Source organism: Nanorana parkeri, unplaced genomic scaffold (assembly GCF_000935625.1).
Source record: "Nanorana parkeri isolate BGI_ZX_2015 unplaced genomic scaffold, ASM93562v1 scaffold377, whole genome shotgun sequence".
In the NCBI taxonomy this organism is placed as follows: domain Eukaryota; kingdom Metazoa; phylum Chordata; class Amphibia; order Anura; family Dicroglossidae; genus Nanorana; species Nanorana parkeri.
Genome location: NW_017306645.1, coordinates 996,365 through 1,017,261, shown reverse-complemented (window position 1 = coordinate 1,017,261; position 20,897 = coordinate 996,365). Strand labels below are relative to the sequence as shown.

General features: G+C 40.9%; 1 protein-coding gene across 1 annotated transcript in view; it reads left to right on the top strand.

Annotated features, from left to right (window-relative positions):
* The first annotated feature begins 6,412 nt into the window (after positions 1-6,412).
* Positions 6,413-20,897, top strand: part of MMP9 (matrix metallopeptidase 9) — a 22,454-nt gene continuing 7,969 nt past the window's right edge. Inside the window, exons 1-8 of the mRNA XM_018559044.1 lie at positions 6,413-6,598; positions 8,499-8,731; positions 10,213-10,361; positions 14,369-14,497; positions 15,571-15,744; positions 17,831-18,004; positions 18,142-18,315; positions 19,938-20,093. Coding sequence (XP_018414546.1) covers positions 6,416-6,598; positions 8,499-8,731; positions 10,213-10,361; positions 14,369-14,497; positions 15,571-15,744; positions 17,831-18,004; positions 18,142-18,315; positions 19,938-20,093 — 1,372 coding nt within the window. The 5' untranslated portion in view covers positions 6,413-6,415. The remainder of the gene's footprint in view (positions 6,599-8,498; positions 8,732-10,212; positions 10,362-14,368; positions 14,498-15,570; positions 15,745-17,830; positions 18,005-18,141; positions 18,316-19,937; positions 20,094-20,897) is intronic.

The following is a 20,897-nucleotide window of genomic DNA, read 5'->3' as shown; positions in this document are numbered from 1 at the left end:
ACAAGCGGCAGCTGTCATCCATTCAAGTTAATGATTGGGTAACAGCAGCTGCATTTGAAAACAACAGAAACCTAGCACAGCGAATCAAATCATATGTGATACAATTACATGTGTTTAGGAATCAATCACTATCCCTGAACGCACGAGCGATGCGAAAATGTGGAATTCCTGCTGCAGGAAATCGCAGGTTCCACTCGCAAGAATGCCAAATTGCACCTACTTGGTAGGTGTGAATATAGCCTAACTCCACGCCACTGGCTGCATTTTACAGCCCATTTATAAAATGCAGGCCGCAGTGTAGAGCCTGTGGTGTGTCAGAGTTCTCTCTGACTAATGCAGCAAAGAAAACTGTGCGATTGGTCATTCACACTCTTCATTTTATAATGCACTCCACGTGCATATACAATGCACATGTTATCCGTACAATAGCAAATGCATGTTTTTTTTTAAACCAGCCATATGACCCTGATAAGACTCCTAAACTTTGCCTTCTTCTGGACTAAAACTGCAAGACTTTTTAAAGGCTGGTCATGTGGACACAGGTCTTTTTAAAACTATCTAAGTGAAATTGGAAAAATTACTACATAAATGAGTTCAACTAGACAACACCATATGGTTACAACACCATATCTCCACTCACTGTATCTAAGACTAAAAAAAGGCCCCACTGGGTCCCTGGACGTGTGCCAACCAGGGAAAAGAAGATCATGTTGCAAACTTGGCGACGTGTGCTCTGCATTATTTTCCCACATGGGAAAAAAACACGTTTGCTCGTTATGGTGCCATTACCTAGTTCATGTATCATGTACGCGCCTCGAAGTGTGCATTTTTGTGCACGTTTGACACACCTTCACGATACGCCCTGGTGTGAACGAGACCTTAGTGGTTAACCAGCCAATCTTAAAACAGCTGTACTAAAATTGCACGTCTTTTGTCGAACCAGCATGCTAGAAAACCCGCCGACAATCGTACAATTGTGGCGTGCTCGTTCGACAACTGCGGAACGGGCCTGTGTGCACACACGCACACTGCCCGTTCAGCATTGCGGTCATCGGAAGCCTGCCCCTCAGCCGGGCGGGCTTTCGGTGATCGCAAGTACCATCTGCCTGTCCAAGATGGGCGAATTCACACATGTTTGCAATTGACTCCAATTCGAACAAGTTTGAATCTCGTGTGAAAGCATTTATAAACACACCCCATAATCTTAAGTTAAAATAATGGAAGAAGTCTGAGCATACAGTATATTGTACCTCAGGCATTATGGTGAGTCATCTGGAATGCTGTAAAGAGAATCAACTTTGAAAGTGCCCTTCGATTCTGAGCCATCTGTAGGCGTTACATAAGTGATGGGCAGCCTTGAAAGGGACTACTCAGGTATATGTCATCTTATGTCTATGAGTAGTTTTAGTTTTAATTATTTTATACTGATAGATTGTCATCTGTAAAGTAGAACTCTAAATATTTTCCCTATGGAGGAGGCAAAAACGAATACAGTTTTTGGATTACAAACAGAATACTGTTTGCAGTAACAAGCAGAATGCCCATTCATTTTTTCTTTCTACAGAGATCTCACAGTTTACCTACAAGAGTTCCCTTGGAAAGCACTGGTGATGTACCATTCCCAGGGGACAGCTGTGAGGGCTAGGCCAGTGCCTATCGAATACTAGGAAGAGGGGGGCAAAATGTAAGTTGACATTAATTGCTTTCATTTCACATATCACTCAAATATGTGATTAGCATGCAGAGCTGCATGCCCAGGGCATTTATGTGTTTAGGAGGGAAAGGTCTGCTTTAGGCAATGGAGGGACCGATGGGTGCACCATTGTTGGGCTGTGCTAAGGCCATTGCTTGCTCTTAATCTGGCTCTGATAAAACCAACAAACAGTGCAACCGTTCCAGTGCATTTGTATTTTGATTCGGTTTTATGTGTTCCAGTGCATTCCAGACCAGACAAAATAAGACAAGCAGTATTTTTATGGTCTGGTCTGGTCTGGTCTGGAATGGACTGCGCTGTTGTGAACAGAGGCCGGAAATAGCATAGGAATACATTAGGATGCATTTTGGGTCTGGAAACAACCTGGTCTGGTCTGGATATGATCCGGACATGGTGTGAATGTGCCCTAAAGGTTACCTTTGTCGTAATTTTTTAAGGATAATGGCGACGTTCCTCTTTAAATTGATCACATTCCCATATATAAAATACAGATAACATATATTTAGTATGCCCTTATTTAGTAAACCGTTTTTGCTACATTAATATGGGCAGACATGCACAGATCCAGACTGGCATGTATCTGAATTAACGTTGACAGGCACAACATGATGCTGTATCAAGCCCATACGCCGACAATTACATCTGTACAGACAGCTAAATGTACTCTGTCCTCCAACAAACAGCTGGAAGTTTATATATCCATTTGTGCCTTCCTGCTGCTGAGTCTGAGTGTGGTTGTGTGCTGCTGAGGCAAGGTGTGTGGTTGTGTATTGCTGAATAAGGCAGCGTGGTTGTGCTGCTGAGTAAGGTTGAGTGGTTGTGTGCTGCTGATTTAAGATGTGTAACATTCTCTGTGATCTCACAATACATTGTGGGTTCTGTTTATGAAGATGTGACACAAAATGCAGTTACCTTAATGAATAAGGTCAGTGCATAAGAAGCAGATAGATGGATGGATGGATAGATAGATAGATAGATAATAGCAAGGGCATTATTTATTACATTCAGTCCCTCCTTGTCCACATATGCTTAAAGGAGAACTATGGGGTCAGGGCTTGTCCCGATAGTTCTCCTTAGGGTAACGGGAGGACACAAACTAGCGTCCTCCCGTCACCCTAAGCTCAGTATACCGCGAGGTACAGCTCGCGGTATACTGAGACGCCGGAGCGGATCCCGACATCGATGTCGAGATATGCCCAGCTGCGTGAGTGACAGCTGGCTCTGCCTATCTAGAGGCAGAGCCAGCTGTACCCGCCCCCTCCACCGTCCGTTCCACCAGTCAGCGCTGGTGGATCGGAGCGGGGAGAGGGGAATCCATCCCCTCCTCTGTCACGGCAGAGAGCCGTGACAGGATCGAGAAGTGAGCGAACCCGGTATGTGTTCGCTCACCTCCCAATGTACTGAGCCGACCTGTGACAGTCTCATTGTCACAGGTCAGCTAGAACTATGAGGTGACTGAAAAGCACTCATCTCATAGTTCTCCTTAAAAGGGTTAGTCCACACAAAAGTGATATTTTGGTTAGAGATGGAGCCTGCCGGACTGAGAGAGCCCCTGGCGTCTTATATGTCTGGGGTGCTCCAATATCAAGATCTCCCTGCCTAGTTCTCAGTTCTTTTTCTGTATGGGATTTTTGGGTGTTCCTATCCACTTTTGCACGTTTCAGCTCTTCCTGTTACATTCTCCACATTATAAAATACATTACAAATCTAGCAAGGAGCGTAGGAACCCCTGATAGTGGCCACAGCAGGTAAGCAGACTCAAGCATTCAAGATCTCAACAACAGATCCCCTGAAAGATATAAAAAAATGACAGGTGATATGAAGCATGACTGCACCTTTGGTACAGTTACACTTATATTGTACCTTTTCCTGCCCCAAACCCCCTTCTCCTGCCTGACTAGAGCACCTGTGGCCAGACTATGGACTTAAAAGTATTAACATATTCTTAGCAAGCAGCCAATCAACCAAGGAGCCAATCAGGAAGGCGGGAAGCGGGTCATTACTTGCCGCCCAGCTTCCTGATTGCACGGGAAGCTGGCTCCATGTTCCCCTACGGCACTGCCTCTGAAAAGACGTTCTGGTATCAGGGAAGGTATCGGAGCATTTGGACGAGTACAAGTAGTCCCCCAAATACTCGGTATCGGCACCAATACCGATACTAGTATCATTATCTGTGCATCCCTAATTCTGGCTGTAGACAAACTGGCAGCAACTAATTGTCCTGAACTGAACAGAGCAGCTTAATCACTCAGTGGAATGAGGCATTAACCAAAAGATAGGGGGCAGGATTTTTTCCAGTCTCCCCTGCTCTGGTGATCAGACTGATACACTGTAATTTTGTAGTAACCCACAAGTTGAGAGGCTGCAGTAGGGACTGATCTGAGTCAAACATTTGTAAAAACAGCCAAGAACTGAACAGGCACCAGGATTTATATGGTTGTGCCATATCTGAGACCTGGGTCACACCTCAGCAAAGATAGCCACATACTTCTGGAGAGAAAAGCAGATGAAGGCATTGATAGGGGGAATACCAAGACCTCTGTGAGAGGCAATAAATATACGGAATTGTTACACTTAAACATTACTTAGCATGCATACACTTAAAAAACAAATATATCCGATTCCAGGCCCACTTTAACTATGGATGCTAACAGGGCCGGCCTTAGGGGTGTGCTGAGTGCTTCCCATTCATTGACTGCTGAGGCTACTGAAAAAGAAATTGAGGATTTGGTGTCCTCAATTTCTTTTCTATTTTAAAAGGGAAATGTCTGGGGTCTGTTTGGGCCCCTAATACTTCCCAAAGCCCCCCAACAGTAAAAAAATAAATAATAAAATAATAAAAAAAATTAAAACATTATTTTAAAAAAGTGAAAACAAATGGCTTTGAATAAAACTTTTATTTTTATCATACTTTTTAATATGTTTCTTTGCGGCTAATCAAAATAGGAGTCTTTAAATGGTGCGGATATTGGAAACATGGGTGTGGTTATGGGGGTGTGGCCACTAAAGGGTGTGGTCACTGAGGGGGGTGGTCACTGAGGGGCGCTGTAAAGCTTTCTCACACTGGGCACCTAAAGGCCTAAGGCCGGCCCTGCATGCTTATTCACCTTGCCCAGATGCTCTGTTCCTGATCATCAGTTATGTTCTGCTCATGATCATTAACAATAAAACTAATAAGGAACTATGTCACAACCTAGAAATATATTCTGTTTTTAAAATAAATAAAAAGAAAGGTGGAAAAGTTGTAAGTTGATTCTTGCAGAATATTGGAAACTGGAACGTTCGTAATGGGAAAATCCATGTTGCTGCGATGTAGTTAAAACCCCGTTGCCTACGTTTTGTAACACCAGCTGATGTTTTTTACTCATCCCTCCAGTCATATATTTAGCTTTTTTTAATATTAACTCTTTTTTCTCCTTTAGGGTATACCCAATATATAAAACTGTAAAAAACATATTAATTGTATATTGTGATTCTCTGCTATGTGTGTGCGGTGCTCTATAGCATTGTATTATATTTATCTTTTTGAATATTAACCCTTTTCTTCATTTGGTGTACATGGATTATATGAGCTCTTGAAAACGTATTAATCTTACTGCATATACAGTTTACAATTACATATATATTATTATTATCTGCTATGTTAGTGTTGTTTTAATTAGTACAGGTGAAACTCGAATAATTAGAATATCGTGCAAAAGTAATTGCAGTAAGTGCTGCAAAAGGGGCCCAAACCAAGTACTGAGTACATATGCATGCTTGTACTTTTCAGAGGTCCGATATTGTTCTATGTACAATCCTTGTTTTATTGATTGCATGTAATAATCTACTTTTTTGAGGTTGTGGATTTGGGGTTCTTGGGGTTTTCATGAGCTGTAAGCCATAATCATCACAATTATGACAAATCACGGCTTGAATTATCTTGCTTTGCATGTAATGAGTCTCTCTCATATATTAGTTTCACCTTTTAAGTTGCATTAGTGAAATAAATGAACTTTGCACGATATTCTAATTATTCGAGTTTCACCTGTATCATATTATTTTGTCTTATATTTATCTTCTTTGAATCATAACCCTTTTTTTCATTCGGCATACACGGATTACATGACTCATTAAAAATGTATTAATTATACTGCATATACAGTTCACAATTAATCATATATTATAATTCTTTGCTATGTGTGTGTATAGTTTTCTTTCGTAGTGTTTTATTATAATTGTCTTTAGTTATCTTTTTTGAATATTAATCTTCTTCCTTCTGTGTACACAGATTGTATGAGCCTTCAAAAACATATTAATTATCCTGCATACACAGTTTAGAATTATATATATAATTCTCTTCTCTTTGTTTTGTATAACATTGTATAATTTAAAAGATAATGCAAAACATGTGATCAGATAGATAGGAGATACCGAGTTTTGCATTTTGTATGTGAACATTTTTTTTGATTGAGCAACTATGTAGCATGTATGTGTTTGTATGTGTATTGTGCTATACTGCAGGATGTTGACACAACAATGATGAAATGTCTGTAGTTTTTTATTTTTAATATATGTGACACATGCACACAGCCCGCCTCCCCCTTACTTCTGTGTGACACACGGCCCCCTCCCCTCCCCTCTGGTGTGTTACAATCCTGCGGTCTGAGGTTAGGTGATTCAGCTACTAAGGTGTATATATAGTGGAAATAAACAGGAGACATGCATTCAGGAAATTGGAAGGGGAAGGGACTTGTAGCTACAATGGGAATGCTGGTAGTCCTAGTCCTGCTAGGCACCTTGTGTGTCGCAAGTCACTCAGCCCCAACATCCCTTAAGACTCCTATGACTATCGTATTCCCAGGAGAAATCCGCAGCAACTTAACTGACCTGGAGAGTGCTGAGGTGAGACTTGCAACAACTTTCTATATACTTCTACTTACACTTTTGCACCTACCTATCTACATAGCGTGACCCTCTTATAATTTTTAAGCAGGTCTGAATCAGGAAAAAAAATAACCTCACAAATTTCAATGTAATTTCTCAGTACTGTTTAAACTGTGATGTCAATATAATGTAGGTGAGGGTGTAAGTAAAGGCACATCACTTCCAAAGGTGTCAGGTACCAGACGGCAGATCAGCTGCTGCAGTCCTTCTTCAGAGGTGTGTATGTATGCATTGGCACAGACTGACTCTCAGAATATTGATTCCTTCAAGTAAGTTTTGTGTTTAGAATCTACTGTACAGTGTTTGCTTTCATAATTGTGAAAGCTGGGGGAGTGGATAGCGATCTTAGTTGGAGAAAGTATTGGATAAGAATCTTGTTTGGGTTTGGGGAGAAAATGGGGATCTTAGTTGTGGATGGGAATCTTGGTTGGGCTGGGGGAGTGGATAAGGATCTTAGTGAGACGAAGGGTGTGGATGGGGATTTTGTTTGGGATAGAGATGTGGATGGGAATTTTATTTGGATGGAGAGGTGGATAGGGATCTTGGTTGAGCTAGGGGAGTGATAAAGATCCTAGTTAGTTGTGGTGGTTGGATGCAGATTTTGGTTGGGCTGGGGAAGTGGACAGGGATCTTAGTGGGGGTACATTTTTGATGACAATATTGTTTGGGCTGGGAGAGTGAATGGGGATCATAGTTGGAGTGAGTATTGGATACGAATCTTGGTTGGGATTGGGGAGGAAATGTGGATCATAGTTGTGGATGGGAATCTTGGTTGGGCTGGGGGAGTTGATGGGGATGTTAGGTGGATGGAAATCTTGATTGGGCTAGGAGAGTGGATGACGATCTTAGTGAGATGATTGGGGTGGCTGGGGATTTAGGTTGGGCTGAAGATGTGGATGGGAATTTTATTTGGATGGAGAGGTGAATGAGGATCTTGGTTGAGCTGTGGGGAGTGATAAAGATCCTAGTTAGTTGTGAGGGTTGGATGATGATTTTGGTTGGGCTGGGGGAGTGGATGGGAATTTAAGTTTGGCTTGAGCGGGATGGATGATGGGGATCTTGATTTTCAATAAGGAAGTAGATGGGAATCTTGTTTGGAGTTGGAGAGTAGATAGGAGTCACACAACAACTCTATGTCTATGGGTGGACAATAATTACCCTGGCTAGCTTCTGTTGAGAGTTACTTGTAATCAAAAGTTAACTGTCGGAGGCTGACTCATAGACATTAAATTGTCACCTTATATTGCAAAAAAAAAAAAAGATTTAAGAGATTATTACCTAATAGCTAAGGACACAGAACCTGTCCTGATCATTAGTGATCCCAACTGTAAGCCAAATGCATCCTGCATTTTACACACTCACTACTCTCTATACTGTTCTCTTCACATAAAATTGCAGCACTCGGAACATTTTGTTTACCCTAAAGCAGATAGATCATGCCTGCATGTGGTACCAGCATCCAAATTATGTGGTCAGCTATACAAAACAGCTGCAGAGTGGGATACTGATTTAAAGAACGGTCCTGATTTGCATGGGAGTTATGTATAGATGGGATGAATTTATACTGATTTGCATATAATGTTTTAATTTTGAGTTAAGCTGTGACAAAACCTTTAAACTAACTACGACTAAATAACCACCTTTTAACTAACTAACAACTATGAGTGCTCTGAAAACTAAGAGGACAATAAACAGTATGTGTGAAAATTATATACATATACTGCCCAATCTTCTCATCTCCTTGTCTGTCCTCACGTCTTCCGCATTCAGTGTTTGCTTTAGTCACAGTATTTGTTACTTTGCCATCTTTATGCCTACAAAGTTCTTTGTAACTTAAAAACACTCCCATTCTCCACAGAAATATCTAGCGCGATATGGGTACCTTCCATTAGAAAATGGTGAACAACGACACACCTCCATAAAAAAGTCCCTTCTAAAGATGCAGCAAAAGTTGGGGCTTCAAGAAACAGGTGAACTAGACTCAGAAACTATGAAGGCCATAAAGACCCCTCGCTGTGGAGTGCCTGATGTGGGAAAGTTCCAGACATTTGAAGGAGACTTGAAGTGGGATCATAATGATATAACATACAAGTAAGTGTCTTTTTAAAGCAGGAAACCTCGAGTGTGTTAACAGTTTAAAAGGAATGGATAAGGGTTAAAATACTTCACTTTCTTGAAAAGAGGGTGATTGTTGGTTCAAGGACCGCGAGCAACAGCTCGTGTTATACTGAGACGCCACAGTCGGAGCGGATCCCGACATCGATGTCGAGATCTGCCCAGCTGCGTGAGTGACAGCTGGCTCTGCCTAGTGAAAAGCACTCACCTCATAGTTCTCCTTTAAGCATTAAAAATGAAAAAGAGAAGATGATTGGTTGCCATGAACAACTTCTTCAGATTCTGTCTGCTCTATTTATTATGAATTCCCCCCATGATGCATGATGTCTAGTAGCTGCTGTGCTAGTTGGTGATCAGAGCTTCAGCTCAGGGACAGTGTCCTTCAGCTCAGGGACAGTGCCCTGGAGATTTTAGTAAATTTACAAATCTCTCTTGTGTAGACCCCTGATGTCTCCATTAAAACAACCTGTCACATCAAACTACTATCATATAATGGGCAAATCAGTCCCCTTGTGATTGTAAGAAAACTAAACAAAAAAAATTGAAAGAGAAGTTAAAAAATGAATTTAAATGTAATAAAATAAATTTAAAAAAATGTAAAGAGCCACCACTCCAGCCCCCATGATGCATGTATGTAAAAATACAATTGAGTAATGCATATTTGGTATTGCTGTGCACGCCAGAATGATAGGAATAATTCTGGGGCCATTATTTATTGCTAACTCTGAATTGTAGAGTTTTAATGGCTATTAAAGCGCCGCCCATGGACAATATTGTGTATCATAAATTGTCATTGTTTTGCGGGCACACACAATTTGTTGTTATCGATTTACTCACACAAGCTCATCTTTTATATTTTACAAAAGCAAAAAATGGCATTTGATTGTGTTTGTGTGCACTAAAATTAATTTTAGTGTGTATTTACTGAACATATAGAATTGCTTTTTTATTCTACAGGCCCTGACGCTTGAATAAAAAAATACTAAAAAATGCTGCCCTCAAAAGAAGACTCTTAGTACTTACCTCTCTAGTTGGCAGCGAGTTCTCACTTCACTTTTTTAAGAGCTATTGCCTTTGGCAGAATCTTTGTACCCAACACACTTTCTAGAGTTGGATGCCTGCTCCCCCCTTTGTGCACTGGGGTTTCTTCCACCAGCCCCTTTATCATTACTGTCTGGTATAAAGACAAAGGGGCTGGCAGAAGGAACTACAGTGCACAGAGGGGGGTGCAAACTAAATTCCGGCACACTCGGAAGTGTCAGACGCTGAAGGTTCATCTACTTCTTTTTTTAGTTAGATCTATTGTACTGGTCATTACAACATATGTTTTTCCACTGAAGGCAATTACATTGATGATGGTTGATAAAAACATAATGTACCAATAATTGCATTGTACAGTTATCTAGTTTCTGTCATTTGTTCACTGCAATGGTTTTAATGCTATTTCTTGCTCCCAGGATCCTGAACTATTCCCCTGATCTTGACCCTGAGGTGACGGATGATGCCTTTGCTCGTGCCTTTAAAGTTTGGAGTGATGTGGCACCACTAACCTTTACACGAATTTACAACGGGGAACCCGACATAAACATTTTGTTTGGGTCTGACAGTAAGTAAACAACTGAGAAAGTGCCATGGTGCACGGGTAGTTCCTAGACTATGTGTACAGGGATGTTTTTATTCTATATAAGACGCAGAAATAAATACTGAAAGAGAATCAGACTATCTTGATGCCGTTTAGATTGCATGACGATAGACTGAACGTAACACTAGCTATGTAGATTCAACTCTTAGCCTCATATATAAAAGTCTCAGGTCTACTTATCTGAACTTTAGATACAATATGCTTCTGCAGGCTCGAGTACATAAATAAAGGACCCTATATTTCTACAAAGCTCCCTTGTGGCAGCTGCTGATTGCCATTGTAGAGCTGGATTCCACAGCATAAATTAAATATCGGGCACTTTAACCTGTTATCCCTGCCCCCTTTTCTCCATTGTGTCCTTGTTGGCACCGTATGCTGTGCATCCATCGTGCATCCAGGGATAGTGATCTCTTCCTAACTGCATGTAATCATATCACATACAATTACATGCGGTGTGCCAGCATTCTGCTGCTTCCAAATGCAGCCGCTGTCACCCGATCATTAACTTGAATGGGTGACAGTTGCCGCTTGTAAACTGCAGATTAGGGATTTCTGCCGCAGGAATTGCTAATCGCACCTAAAATATCGGTGTGAATAGAGATTCAGCCGACAATACACTAAGGGGTGTATTTATAAACAATTTGCAGAGCCATTCATCTTGCAAAATTGCATGTACATTTGTTTTGTGCAAATGGAGGCAAAAAGGAACAATACCTTGTTGTTTGTTTTGTTTTTATTCTACTTTCCTTTTTACTTGTCATTGCAAAAGAGAGAAAAGCAGGACTGAAAACGGAATGCAGGTTGAATTATAACAGAGTCTGTGTTTTTCATTTCATTCTTACTGACTGCAGTTGAAAAGAAATTAGCATTAGCAGGATCAAAACTGTAACATGCTAAAACCGTTAAGAAATTGTGAAAGAAAGTAGAGAAATTAAGCTTGAGGGATTTGTAATTCTGTTCAATTTGCTTTATGCGCCATGCAATTCAGGTGACACCGCTCGTTCCTATGTTCTGCATTACCTGTCAGTTAATTGGAATATGATTAAGGTAAATCTAAACCCAAAAACAAAAATGTAATATATTACCGTTTACCAGTCCTTAGATGTGGTGGCTGCATTAGGTTGTTTTTTTTTAGACCAAGTACAATGTCTGCAAGTGAAGAAAATATCTGTGGCCCTGTAACATCTTGTGCACTGAACTGGAATCTCAAACAATGTTATCTGCCTTTCCAGTTCTCTCTGAACTACAGAACAGAAGAGTTGTTTTGTAGTCCTAACACAGCATTTCTCAACTTTGTTTTAGTCACGGCACAATGTAAAAATATGCAACATCTTGAGGCACCCCAGGCTAAAATGTCATAGATTTTAAAGGGGGACCCCATGCAAAAAAAACCTTTACATCGAAGTGTCCCTTTTAAATCAAGATTTCCCCTCCTGCAAAGAGGGCTTTGCATCAGTAGCCCCCTTCCACATCTGAAGCCCCACTTCTATATCAGAGTCCCCCTTTCACATCAGGAGCCCCCTACACCTCAGTCTTCATTCCCCGTTCACATCAGAGTTACCTTTCACATCAGTAGCCCCCCTTTCACATCAGAAGCCCAACTTTCATATCGGAGTCCCCCCTTTCAAATCAGAGCTCCCCTTTTACATCAGGAGCCCCATTTATATCAATCATCTTTCCCCCCTTAACTATCACAGACCCACTACCACAACATTTTGAGGCACCTCTGAAGAGGCCAGGAGGCACAGCAGTGTGCCACAGCAACCTGGTTGGGAAAGGCTGTCCTAACACACCTACTGTCCAGGGGTGACAACACTGCTCCTCCATAGTGAATATTGTCACCCTAGGACCATGTGTGACCGCCAGTAACCGAATGTGTTACTGGCAGGCTCACAGGGTAAAAAATAGCAAAAAAAATCCCTGAAGAATTGAAAACTAATGCAGACACCACATCTAAGGACTTACCAGCTGCAATATACCTTACTAGCTGCAATATATTCTATTTTTGTTTTTGTGTTTAGGTACCTTTAAGCGGTGTGTTATTATGTGGATTTGTTACCTATAATATAGGAAATCTTCACTTTGAATTCAGTTCCACTTTAATTTGTTTCTGCATTACATAGCACCAACTGGCTGTGCCTTTCTTTTTGGAGAGTATATTTTTTTCATGGGATTTAGTTATAATAACTCTACACAAAGCAAATGAAAATTAGGTTATACATAAAAGATTTTATTATAATGCTAATATTGCTTTTTGGTTAGATTGTCCATGGGTCCTATTCAGCTCCTTGGTATAGCTGCATGCTTGAGCTTATACCAAAAAGTGTTACTGCCTCACACATTAATATGTTGTTGAGCAAGTTAATTACTGAGGTTATATGTGAGTTAATTGATTCCCGCACGGGTGAATGTTTATTTTTCAGAGATTTGTTTTGCACGAACAGCCAACCAAATGCAAACCCTGCAGGCATTGCGCTGTAATAGAAATACTGGGTCTCATGTATAAGCGTGTCTGCAAAGTGTCTGAAAGGAAAGTGTTCTGTCTATACAGAAACCATTTCCTTACTTTTCCTATCCTATCCTAACCTATCCTAACCTGCACTGTATAATGATCGGTGCAATACAAAGCAAATGTCCATCAGAATTCATCTTCACTGATCTCATTTCACTTATCTGAAAGCCGATTAATTGCTACGGGTTTACTGTGGTCTGCACATTGTCAAAGCTATACATCCTCAGGAAGGCCATATCTGTTAACCAGTTGTGGGAATATTGTAGTTCACATCAACCCATGGATTACTGGATTAGCATAAAACAACTACCATGAACATTTTGCATAATATAAAGCTGTGTTTTGCACATGCATACTAAAGATACAAGTCTGCATTAAATTGCTCATGCAGGTCACATAAATGGGTTTTAGCTAGCCTGACATGGCTTGAATTTTGAAATATTCCTGGCTGTACCACTTGGCTTGACAAAAGTCGATTTGAACATTGAAGTAGTTGGGTAGAAAACGGTTGGCCAAACAATGACTATCAGATTGTTTGGGTATTTAGGCAGCTGCCGTTGCCAGCTGCCTGAATACAATAGCTTGCAGTGCAAGGGCTGAATGTGAGAGATCTACATGTGTATAGCTAACCTCACTTTTTAAAGTGCCCTCTTTTCCTTTGCTGAAACGCTGCATTAAACTTAAAAACATCAACAACAAAAAATACATGCAGTTAGTTAATACTCACCTTTCCCTGGGCTTTTGTAGTGCAGGGGGTGAGGTCATCAACCTACTGACGAGATTCCAGAGAATGCAGAGTAGTCAAAATCTTGTGAGAAAATGCTGCAGCACAGTGTAGTACGGTAGCATCTGCTCAGTGAGATTTGAGCTACTCGACCTTCCTTGGGATCTTGTTGGAAGAATGATAACATCACCTTAACCTAGGTATCGTTGGCAGAAGCCCGGGGAAAGGTAAGTACACTATCTGATTGTATATTCCAACGTGTGTTTTTTTTTCAGTTTCATTCAGCATTTTACCTGCACTTTACTGTCTAGGTGCAAGGTCTACTTTATTGCCTCCCCAGCAACACATAACCCCCATTTCTTTCCCTCCCCCACTGCTCCCTTCAGCTGTCAGGAGTGCGAAGAAAATGCCCAGTATGGGGAAACATGTGACTTACTCCCCTTGCTTAATAACCAACCTGGCTCTGTCACATGGGGGTGGGGAAGGATTCCTCAGCACAAAATAAGCTCCAACTGGAGTAACTTCGAGCTCACATGTGGCTTCCATTCCATTCTCTCTCTGCAGCTGAATGAAGTGTCGGGGAAGTGAAGGAAAGGTGGGAAGGTGCAGCTGATTAGAAGACATTAAAGTAGACCTCTTACTGTGCACTGTATGGGAAAAGTACAGGTTTGCTGTAAAAAGTTATATTTCTATTGCATACAAGACACCTATTTACAAAAGACATCTTTCATACAGATCATGGCGATCCATACCCTTTTGATGGGAAGGATGGACTTCTAGCTCATGCCTATCCACCAGGCGCTGGCGTGTATGGAGATGCCCATTTTGATGATGATGAATTCTGGACCCTTGGGACTGGAGTGGGTAAGTGCTGAGTACTGAAGCCATATATGTTAAAAGTGTTGTAAAAGAAGGAATAATTATGGAATTATTCAGAAAGGCAGTGCAAAGAGCCGTCACTCAAGTAAAAAAATGATTTTAATTTTAAAATTATATTATTTATAGAACATGGTGGGCTAAATCAGGCCCTGGCTTCTTTTATGTCTTCGATATACCAGCGAACAGATCTCCCTGTCATAACGCCCAACCTTGTTGCTATCCTCCTTGGCATCTTGAGTGTCCCCATCCGCCTCTGTATTTTCTATCTCCTTCTAAAGTATAAAATAAATAATCCAACACGGAGAGTGGGAACCCCTGGTAAAAGTCACAGGAAGTGTGCAGACTCAGGAATTCAGCACTCTCCAGTTTTTCCCAAGAGACATAAGAAACTATTTAACTTCCCAGAATTTACCAAACACTGAAAGAGATGTTTTTAATTTCACTGCCCCTGTAATCCATACCAACTAATAACATTTCATTTAATTTAGTCAGATCCATTAGTTTGAAAAACCTCATGGAGTAAACCTACCGCTAGTGTTTGCAGCTTAGTGAAGGAACCCATTTAATGTCTTCACGCCCACAACCTGTATCCAAACATCAATATGTTTAGTACGTTATAATACATTTAAAAAATCGAAAAAAAATTACAAATGCATTTGAAATTTTTCTGCATTTGACAGCTTATTTAAAAAAGAGCAGTATTTGTTTAAAAAAATCATTTGATCAAATAACAGCCTTATATGTCCTTAAAAGATAAATAAAAAAGGATTTAGTTATGGTAATTAGTCATTGTCAATTTATCTGACACATGCTGATGCTGATAAATTTGACCTGGGCATCAATGACTTTTAGTTGTGAAAGGGCTGAATTTACTGTTAGATAATACAAGGTACAAACCAGTCCTGTGTAATTAAGCCAGTTCATTATATATAAGAATACAATAATTAAAATATAAGAGGGTAATGTACAACAGTGGTTAACCATCAGCTGGAAAATGTGAAATAATCAGCTAAAGAATGGAAAAGTTTTATATGGTGTCTCATTCTCTCTTTTGTCAGTGGTGAAGACTCATTTTGGTAATGCAGATGGCGCACTGTGTCATTTTCCATTCACATTTGACGGTCAGTCCTATTCCTCCTGTACAAGTGCCGGGCGATCAGATGGCCACCTCTGGTGCAGTACAACATCCAACTTTGACAAAGACAAAAAATACGGCTTCTGCCCAAGCGAGTGTAAGTATCAAGTAATCACAATTGATATACTGTAGGTAAATTGACTCTGTCGCTAAAATCAAAGTTTTAATAAACCTGAAGAAAGTAAGTACTGTACTTGCCAGTTGCCACTCGTACACCACAGAATGCCCCTGGGATGAATAGGAATTGCCAACTGAAGTCTCCTCAGAAACAGACACATTCAGGAGTGTTAGAACCATTCCGTGCCGATTGTTTTTTCCTGCTAGCCACTAAACGTAGGAGGTAAAGGGGAACTATGGGGTTAAGGCTCCCGATCTACTAAGCCGACCTGTGACAGTCTCATTGTCACAGCTCGGCTATAACTATGAGGTGAGTGAAAAGCACTCACCTCATAGTTCTCCTTTAAAGCTTAACAATGCACTCAAGTACCCTAAATATTAACACAAATGTAGCTTTTTGTGTAACACTCGGCTGTAGAGCTTCAAATCAACTCTAAATTCATGCTGACACTGTCCTTCCTTCTGGAGGGTGGCTACTTTAATATAACATATTAAATACTATATTTATATACATATATTTATATAGTATATTAATATACATTAATATACTATAAAGTAGCCATCAGTCCAAACTCGCTTCCTTAAAGGAGAACTATGAGGTGAGTGATTTCCTCTCACCTCATAGTTCTCCTTTAAAGCTTAACAATGCACTCAAGTACCCTAACTATTAACACAAATGTAGCTTTTTGTGTAACACTCGGCTGTAGAGCTTCAAATCAACTCTAAATTCATGCTGCCACTGTCCTTCCTTCTGAAAGGTGGCTACTTTTGTTCCCCATAGTTCCTGTGTGTGTTATAAAGTAGCCACTGCTCCAAGCTCACTCCCATAATGGACTACAATTTCACATTTAGTTTACTCATCTGTATTGAGATTGTATTCCTTTAAAGGAGAACTATGGGGTCAGTGTTTTTCCCCATAGTTCTCCTTAGGGTAACGGGAGGACACAAACTAGCGTCCTCCCGTTACCCTAAGGAGAACTATGGGGAAAAACACTGACCCCATAGTTCTCCTTTAAAGGAATACAATCTCAATACAGATTAGTAAACTAAATGTGAAATTGTAGTCCATTATGGGAGTGAGCTTGGAGCAGTGGCTACTTTATAACACACACAGGAACTATGGGGAACAAAAGTAGCCACCTTTCAGAAGGAAGGACAGTGTCAGCACCAATTCAGAGATGATTTGAGGCTATACAGCCGAGTGATACACAAATAAGATACATTTTTGTTAATAGTTAAGGTACTTGTGTGCATTTTTAAGGTGTAGTGACACCTAAAGAGAGGTTATGGTTTTATTTCTTCCCTACACTTTACAGAACAGGAAAACAGCGTTTTGGCTATACATACTTTAAAGTGAATCTCACTCTTAAAGTGAACTTTTGCTTTGTCTATGTAGGGCAATGCAACATATTTGTTCTAGAGTCTGGTCCCCCAAGAGAAGCTTTCCTTCGCTCAATTCAGCTGCAAGGAATGATGGAAATATCCATTACATCTAAGTATGAAAGAACATATGAAAACTCTGGTGCTTGTTGATTTGTCCAGCACTATCAAATGAGGGCAAGGAGACAGTTACCCCCTGTGTGAGCCCTGGAAATCTGACCAGAGCTTACACATGGCTGTATTTCCTCACTCTCGGTGGCTAAAAAGAGTGGCAGGAGAGTAGAGGAAAGGTCTTAAGTGGTGTATACAGGGTTCTATTTTTTCTGTTCAACCCACAGGCTGAATGAAAAAAAAATAGAACAGATTACTCCATCAATGATTATGAGCATATATGGATGAATCCCCTGCTGTTTACAGTGTTCTGACGGCAGCCAGCTGATTGGCTACTAGAGAATTTTCCAACCAGCTCCTTCGATTACCTGATCGAGGGATGTTTGCCAGAATGGTATCAACTGCGGCACCCATAGTACAAATTTCAGATGGTTCATCAAGAAGCTGCCGAAATTTTAACCGTGTGTACCCGACTTTACAATGTTGCAGGTTAGTTTAATTTGTATGATATGCTAATTACTTATAGTAAGGAATCGTTGCAATACCCTTACCTACGATTTCTACTGTCTCCTCAGTGCTATACACATATGATGGAAACGGTGAAGGTCAGCCCTGTGTCTTCCCATTTATTTTTGAGGGGAAATCCTATTCTTCATGTACTACTGAAGGGCGTTCAGATGGATATCGCTGGTGCAGTACCACAGCCAATTTTGACAAAGATGTTAAATACGGTTTCTGTCCCAACAGAGGTAAAGACCCGTTATGTTGATGTATGGCTCGCATTATGCTAAATATGTGTAAAATATAGTGCTTATACCAAACTTGTCATACCCTATGTCAAACTGGATTTATATAGTAGGCACGAAACTCTGCTTTCCACTCACAGACACAGCTGTTGTTGGCGGTAACTCACAAGGCGACCCTTGCATTTTCCCCTTTACGTTCCTGGGGGCAACCTACAACCAGTGCACCACCGAAGGTCGACAGGATGGGAAGTCGTGGTGTGCTACTACATCCAGCTATGACCGCGACAGAAAATGGGGATTCTGCTCAGACAAAGGTACACAGAACACATTTGTAGTATGTGATAAGAACTACAGATATATCATACTAAACATTTCCCATAATGCATTTTAAAAGATTTGTCTATGTGCACATATTATTTCTCTTGGGATCAGAATGTGTGGCGCTCCAGTATCTCTGCCTGTCATGGCTTGTATTGTAGCTTGTGCTACAAATAGATTATATTTATTTCCGTTGTTAAAGGAAACCTGTCATAAGAAAAACATGGAGGCTGCTAATGCTGACCTATCCTTCTAAAAAAATGCTAGGTTTCCAGGCTGTCATGCTGAGCCTTTGGCTTCAATGCTTTGACACTTTTTATTAAAATTGTGCAGATAAGGGCTTTAGCACCTCACTGCTGTGCAGAGACCTTGAATTGAGTGTGCACTTTGTACACTGCCAATAAAGTTTACCAAAACATTAAACAGTGCCTCGACAAGGGTATTGTCTACCTTTCTTCAAGGGTCAATTAACAGCACAGACTTCCATATCAATCCCCCTTCTAATTAATTGACACAAAAGTAGTATTGGATTTTAGTGGCCACAGCAGCCATTTTGTTAAGTATAAAGCCATATAACAATTCTTTACAAAAATAACTGACAACGGCAATTGAGGTCCTTGAAGGCCATCCCACAACAAACCAACTACGCAGTATCTGCCTACACGGCCCCCAGCCACACGACACCGCCTCGGGGACTTTGCAGTATGGTAGCAGACACTAGATGACTTAAAGATCCGACCCGTTGACAAAAGAGGATGCCATAGCTGAGACAGCCCCCGCTCCTAATTAAACTTCCACTGCATAGATTGCTCCTCAAGGACCCCAATACCCTGCCCGGCTGCAGCAACGTTAACAATAAAACAAAACAAAATTAAGTCAGAGAATGCATATATAGAACAAAAGAAATACCACAAAACAAAGAGGGTGGCAGGGTGGGTCGCTGCTTCCACGCTGCTGACTCCGTCTGGATCTGGAACTTTCTTTCCTCAAGGATCCACCTACACTCCTCCTCTACACACCCCTGACCAAATAGGTAAGTGTCCCATCGTAACCTCCCTTATTGCCAGGCATAAATTAACCCTCACAGGACCCCCTTTTTTCCTTTTCAAACCCCTGTCATGTAGGCCTTACACAGACGCCCCCGTCTGCTGTTCCAGGCCTGCCTTGTGTAACAACAAGAGACACCGCTACAGACCGCTGCCATTCAGCAGCCACCAGCTGCACATAAAACAGAGTGTTTTGCATGCGGCCGGTGTGACCAAGCACTGAAACTTGGTGTCTGTGTTAAGTAACCCCTTTCCTTTGCCAACACAGTGCAGAACTGCATGAAAAACACACAAAAAATGCATGAAAATGCAGATGCACAAATGTGAATGGAGTAGACAGAGAGACAGCACAATTAGCAATAATGAAGTGCAGTAAACTGTAATATCTAATCAAATATATTGCTATAGTTTATTATAACCTGACCATCTGCTATGGATTACAGCACTTTGCATACGTTCTTTGCTTTTTGTGCTTCCTTATTGATCAAACCTGAATGACTTTAACGATCCTGTGATCTGATACCCGATACCCACATCTAATCATCATTTTGCTTATGATTTATTTCATACAGGTTACAGCCTCTTCCTGGTGGCAGCGCATGAATTTGGTCATGCATTAGGTCTTGAGCACAGCAGTATCCAAGATGCATTAATGTATCCTAACTACAGGTATGAGAGCGACTTCCACCTTCACCCTGACGACATTGAAGGGATCCAGTATTTGTATGGTAAGGAATATAAATTGCCTTGCAGAACCCTGAAACACTGGTTTCTTGTTTGTTTATCCTGATTTACACTATTAGGGCAAAATAGGTCACTCAGGGTGATTAAAATCTCTTTTTCACTCACTTCTAAAAGATTTTTGACGACAACCGTGCTGTTGCCTGGTAACCTGTGAGTGAGACCTGGCTGGGAAAGAAACAGGCAAGCCGAGTACATTGTTAAGTGATGAGAGGGGTGAAAGAATTAGGCCTGTTATTAGAAAACACAAATATATTGCATGTGCACAACAGCAGACTTCTATTTAAAGATGACTTATCACCTATACAAAACAGCACAAGACTTTCAGCTAAACACAAAGCCATTTTGTCACTAGCACAGACAGAGCTTTCACCGTTCAAAGGCGTTAAGAAGGTCATTTGATTATGCAAACAAACTCCAGATGCCAAGCAATTTTATTTTACATTATGTGCAGAAATTGTACACTAGTCCTGCCTGAGCATTATTTTTGGTGCACCCATCAGACATGCCTTCCCCTTACTACATTGCCATCTTTATCTTACGATACAATAGCAGCATGCACGCCTGCTTTATAACATGATTACTTTGGAGTTTTTTGGGAAGGAAAATGGTGACAGTCAGCATTACAAATAATGTTTTTCAGTCTTAGGCTGAGCCTCCACCGCCCTCTGAAAAGCAATCCATGGTGGATCACTTTTCAGATGGTGGTAGAGCAGCACCTGGTTGGCATTCAGGAGGCCATGGAAAGTTGGAAGGGTGTTGTCCAAAGTTGCAGCGCTCACGGGGGGGGG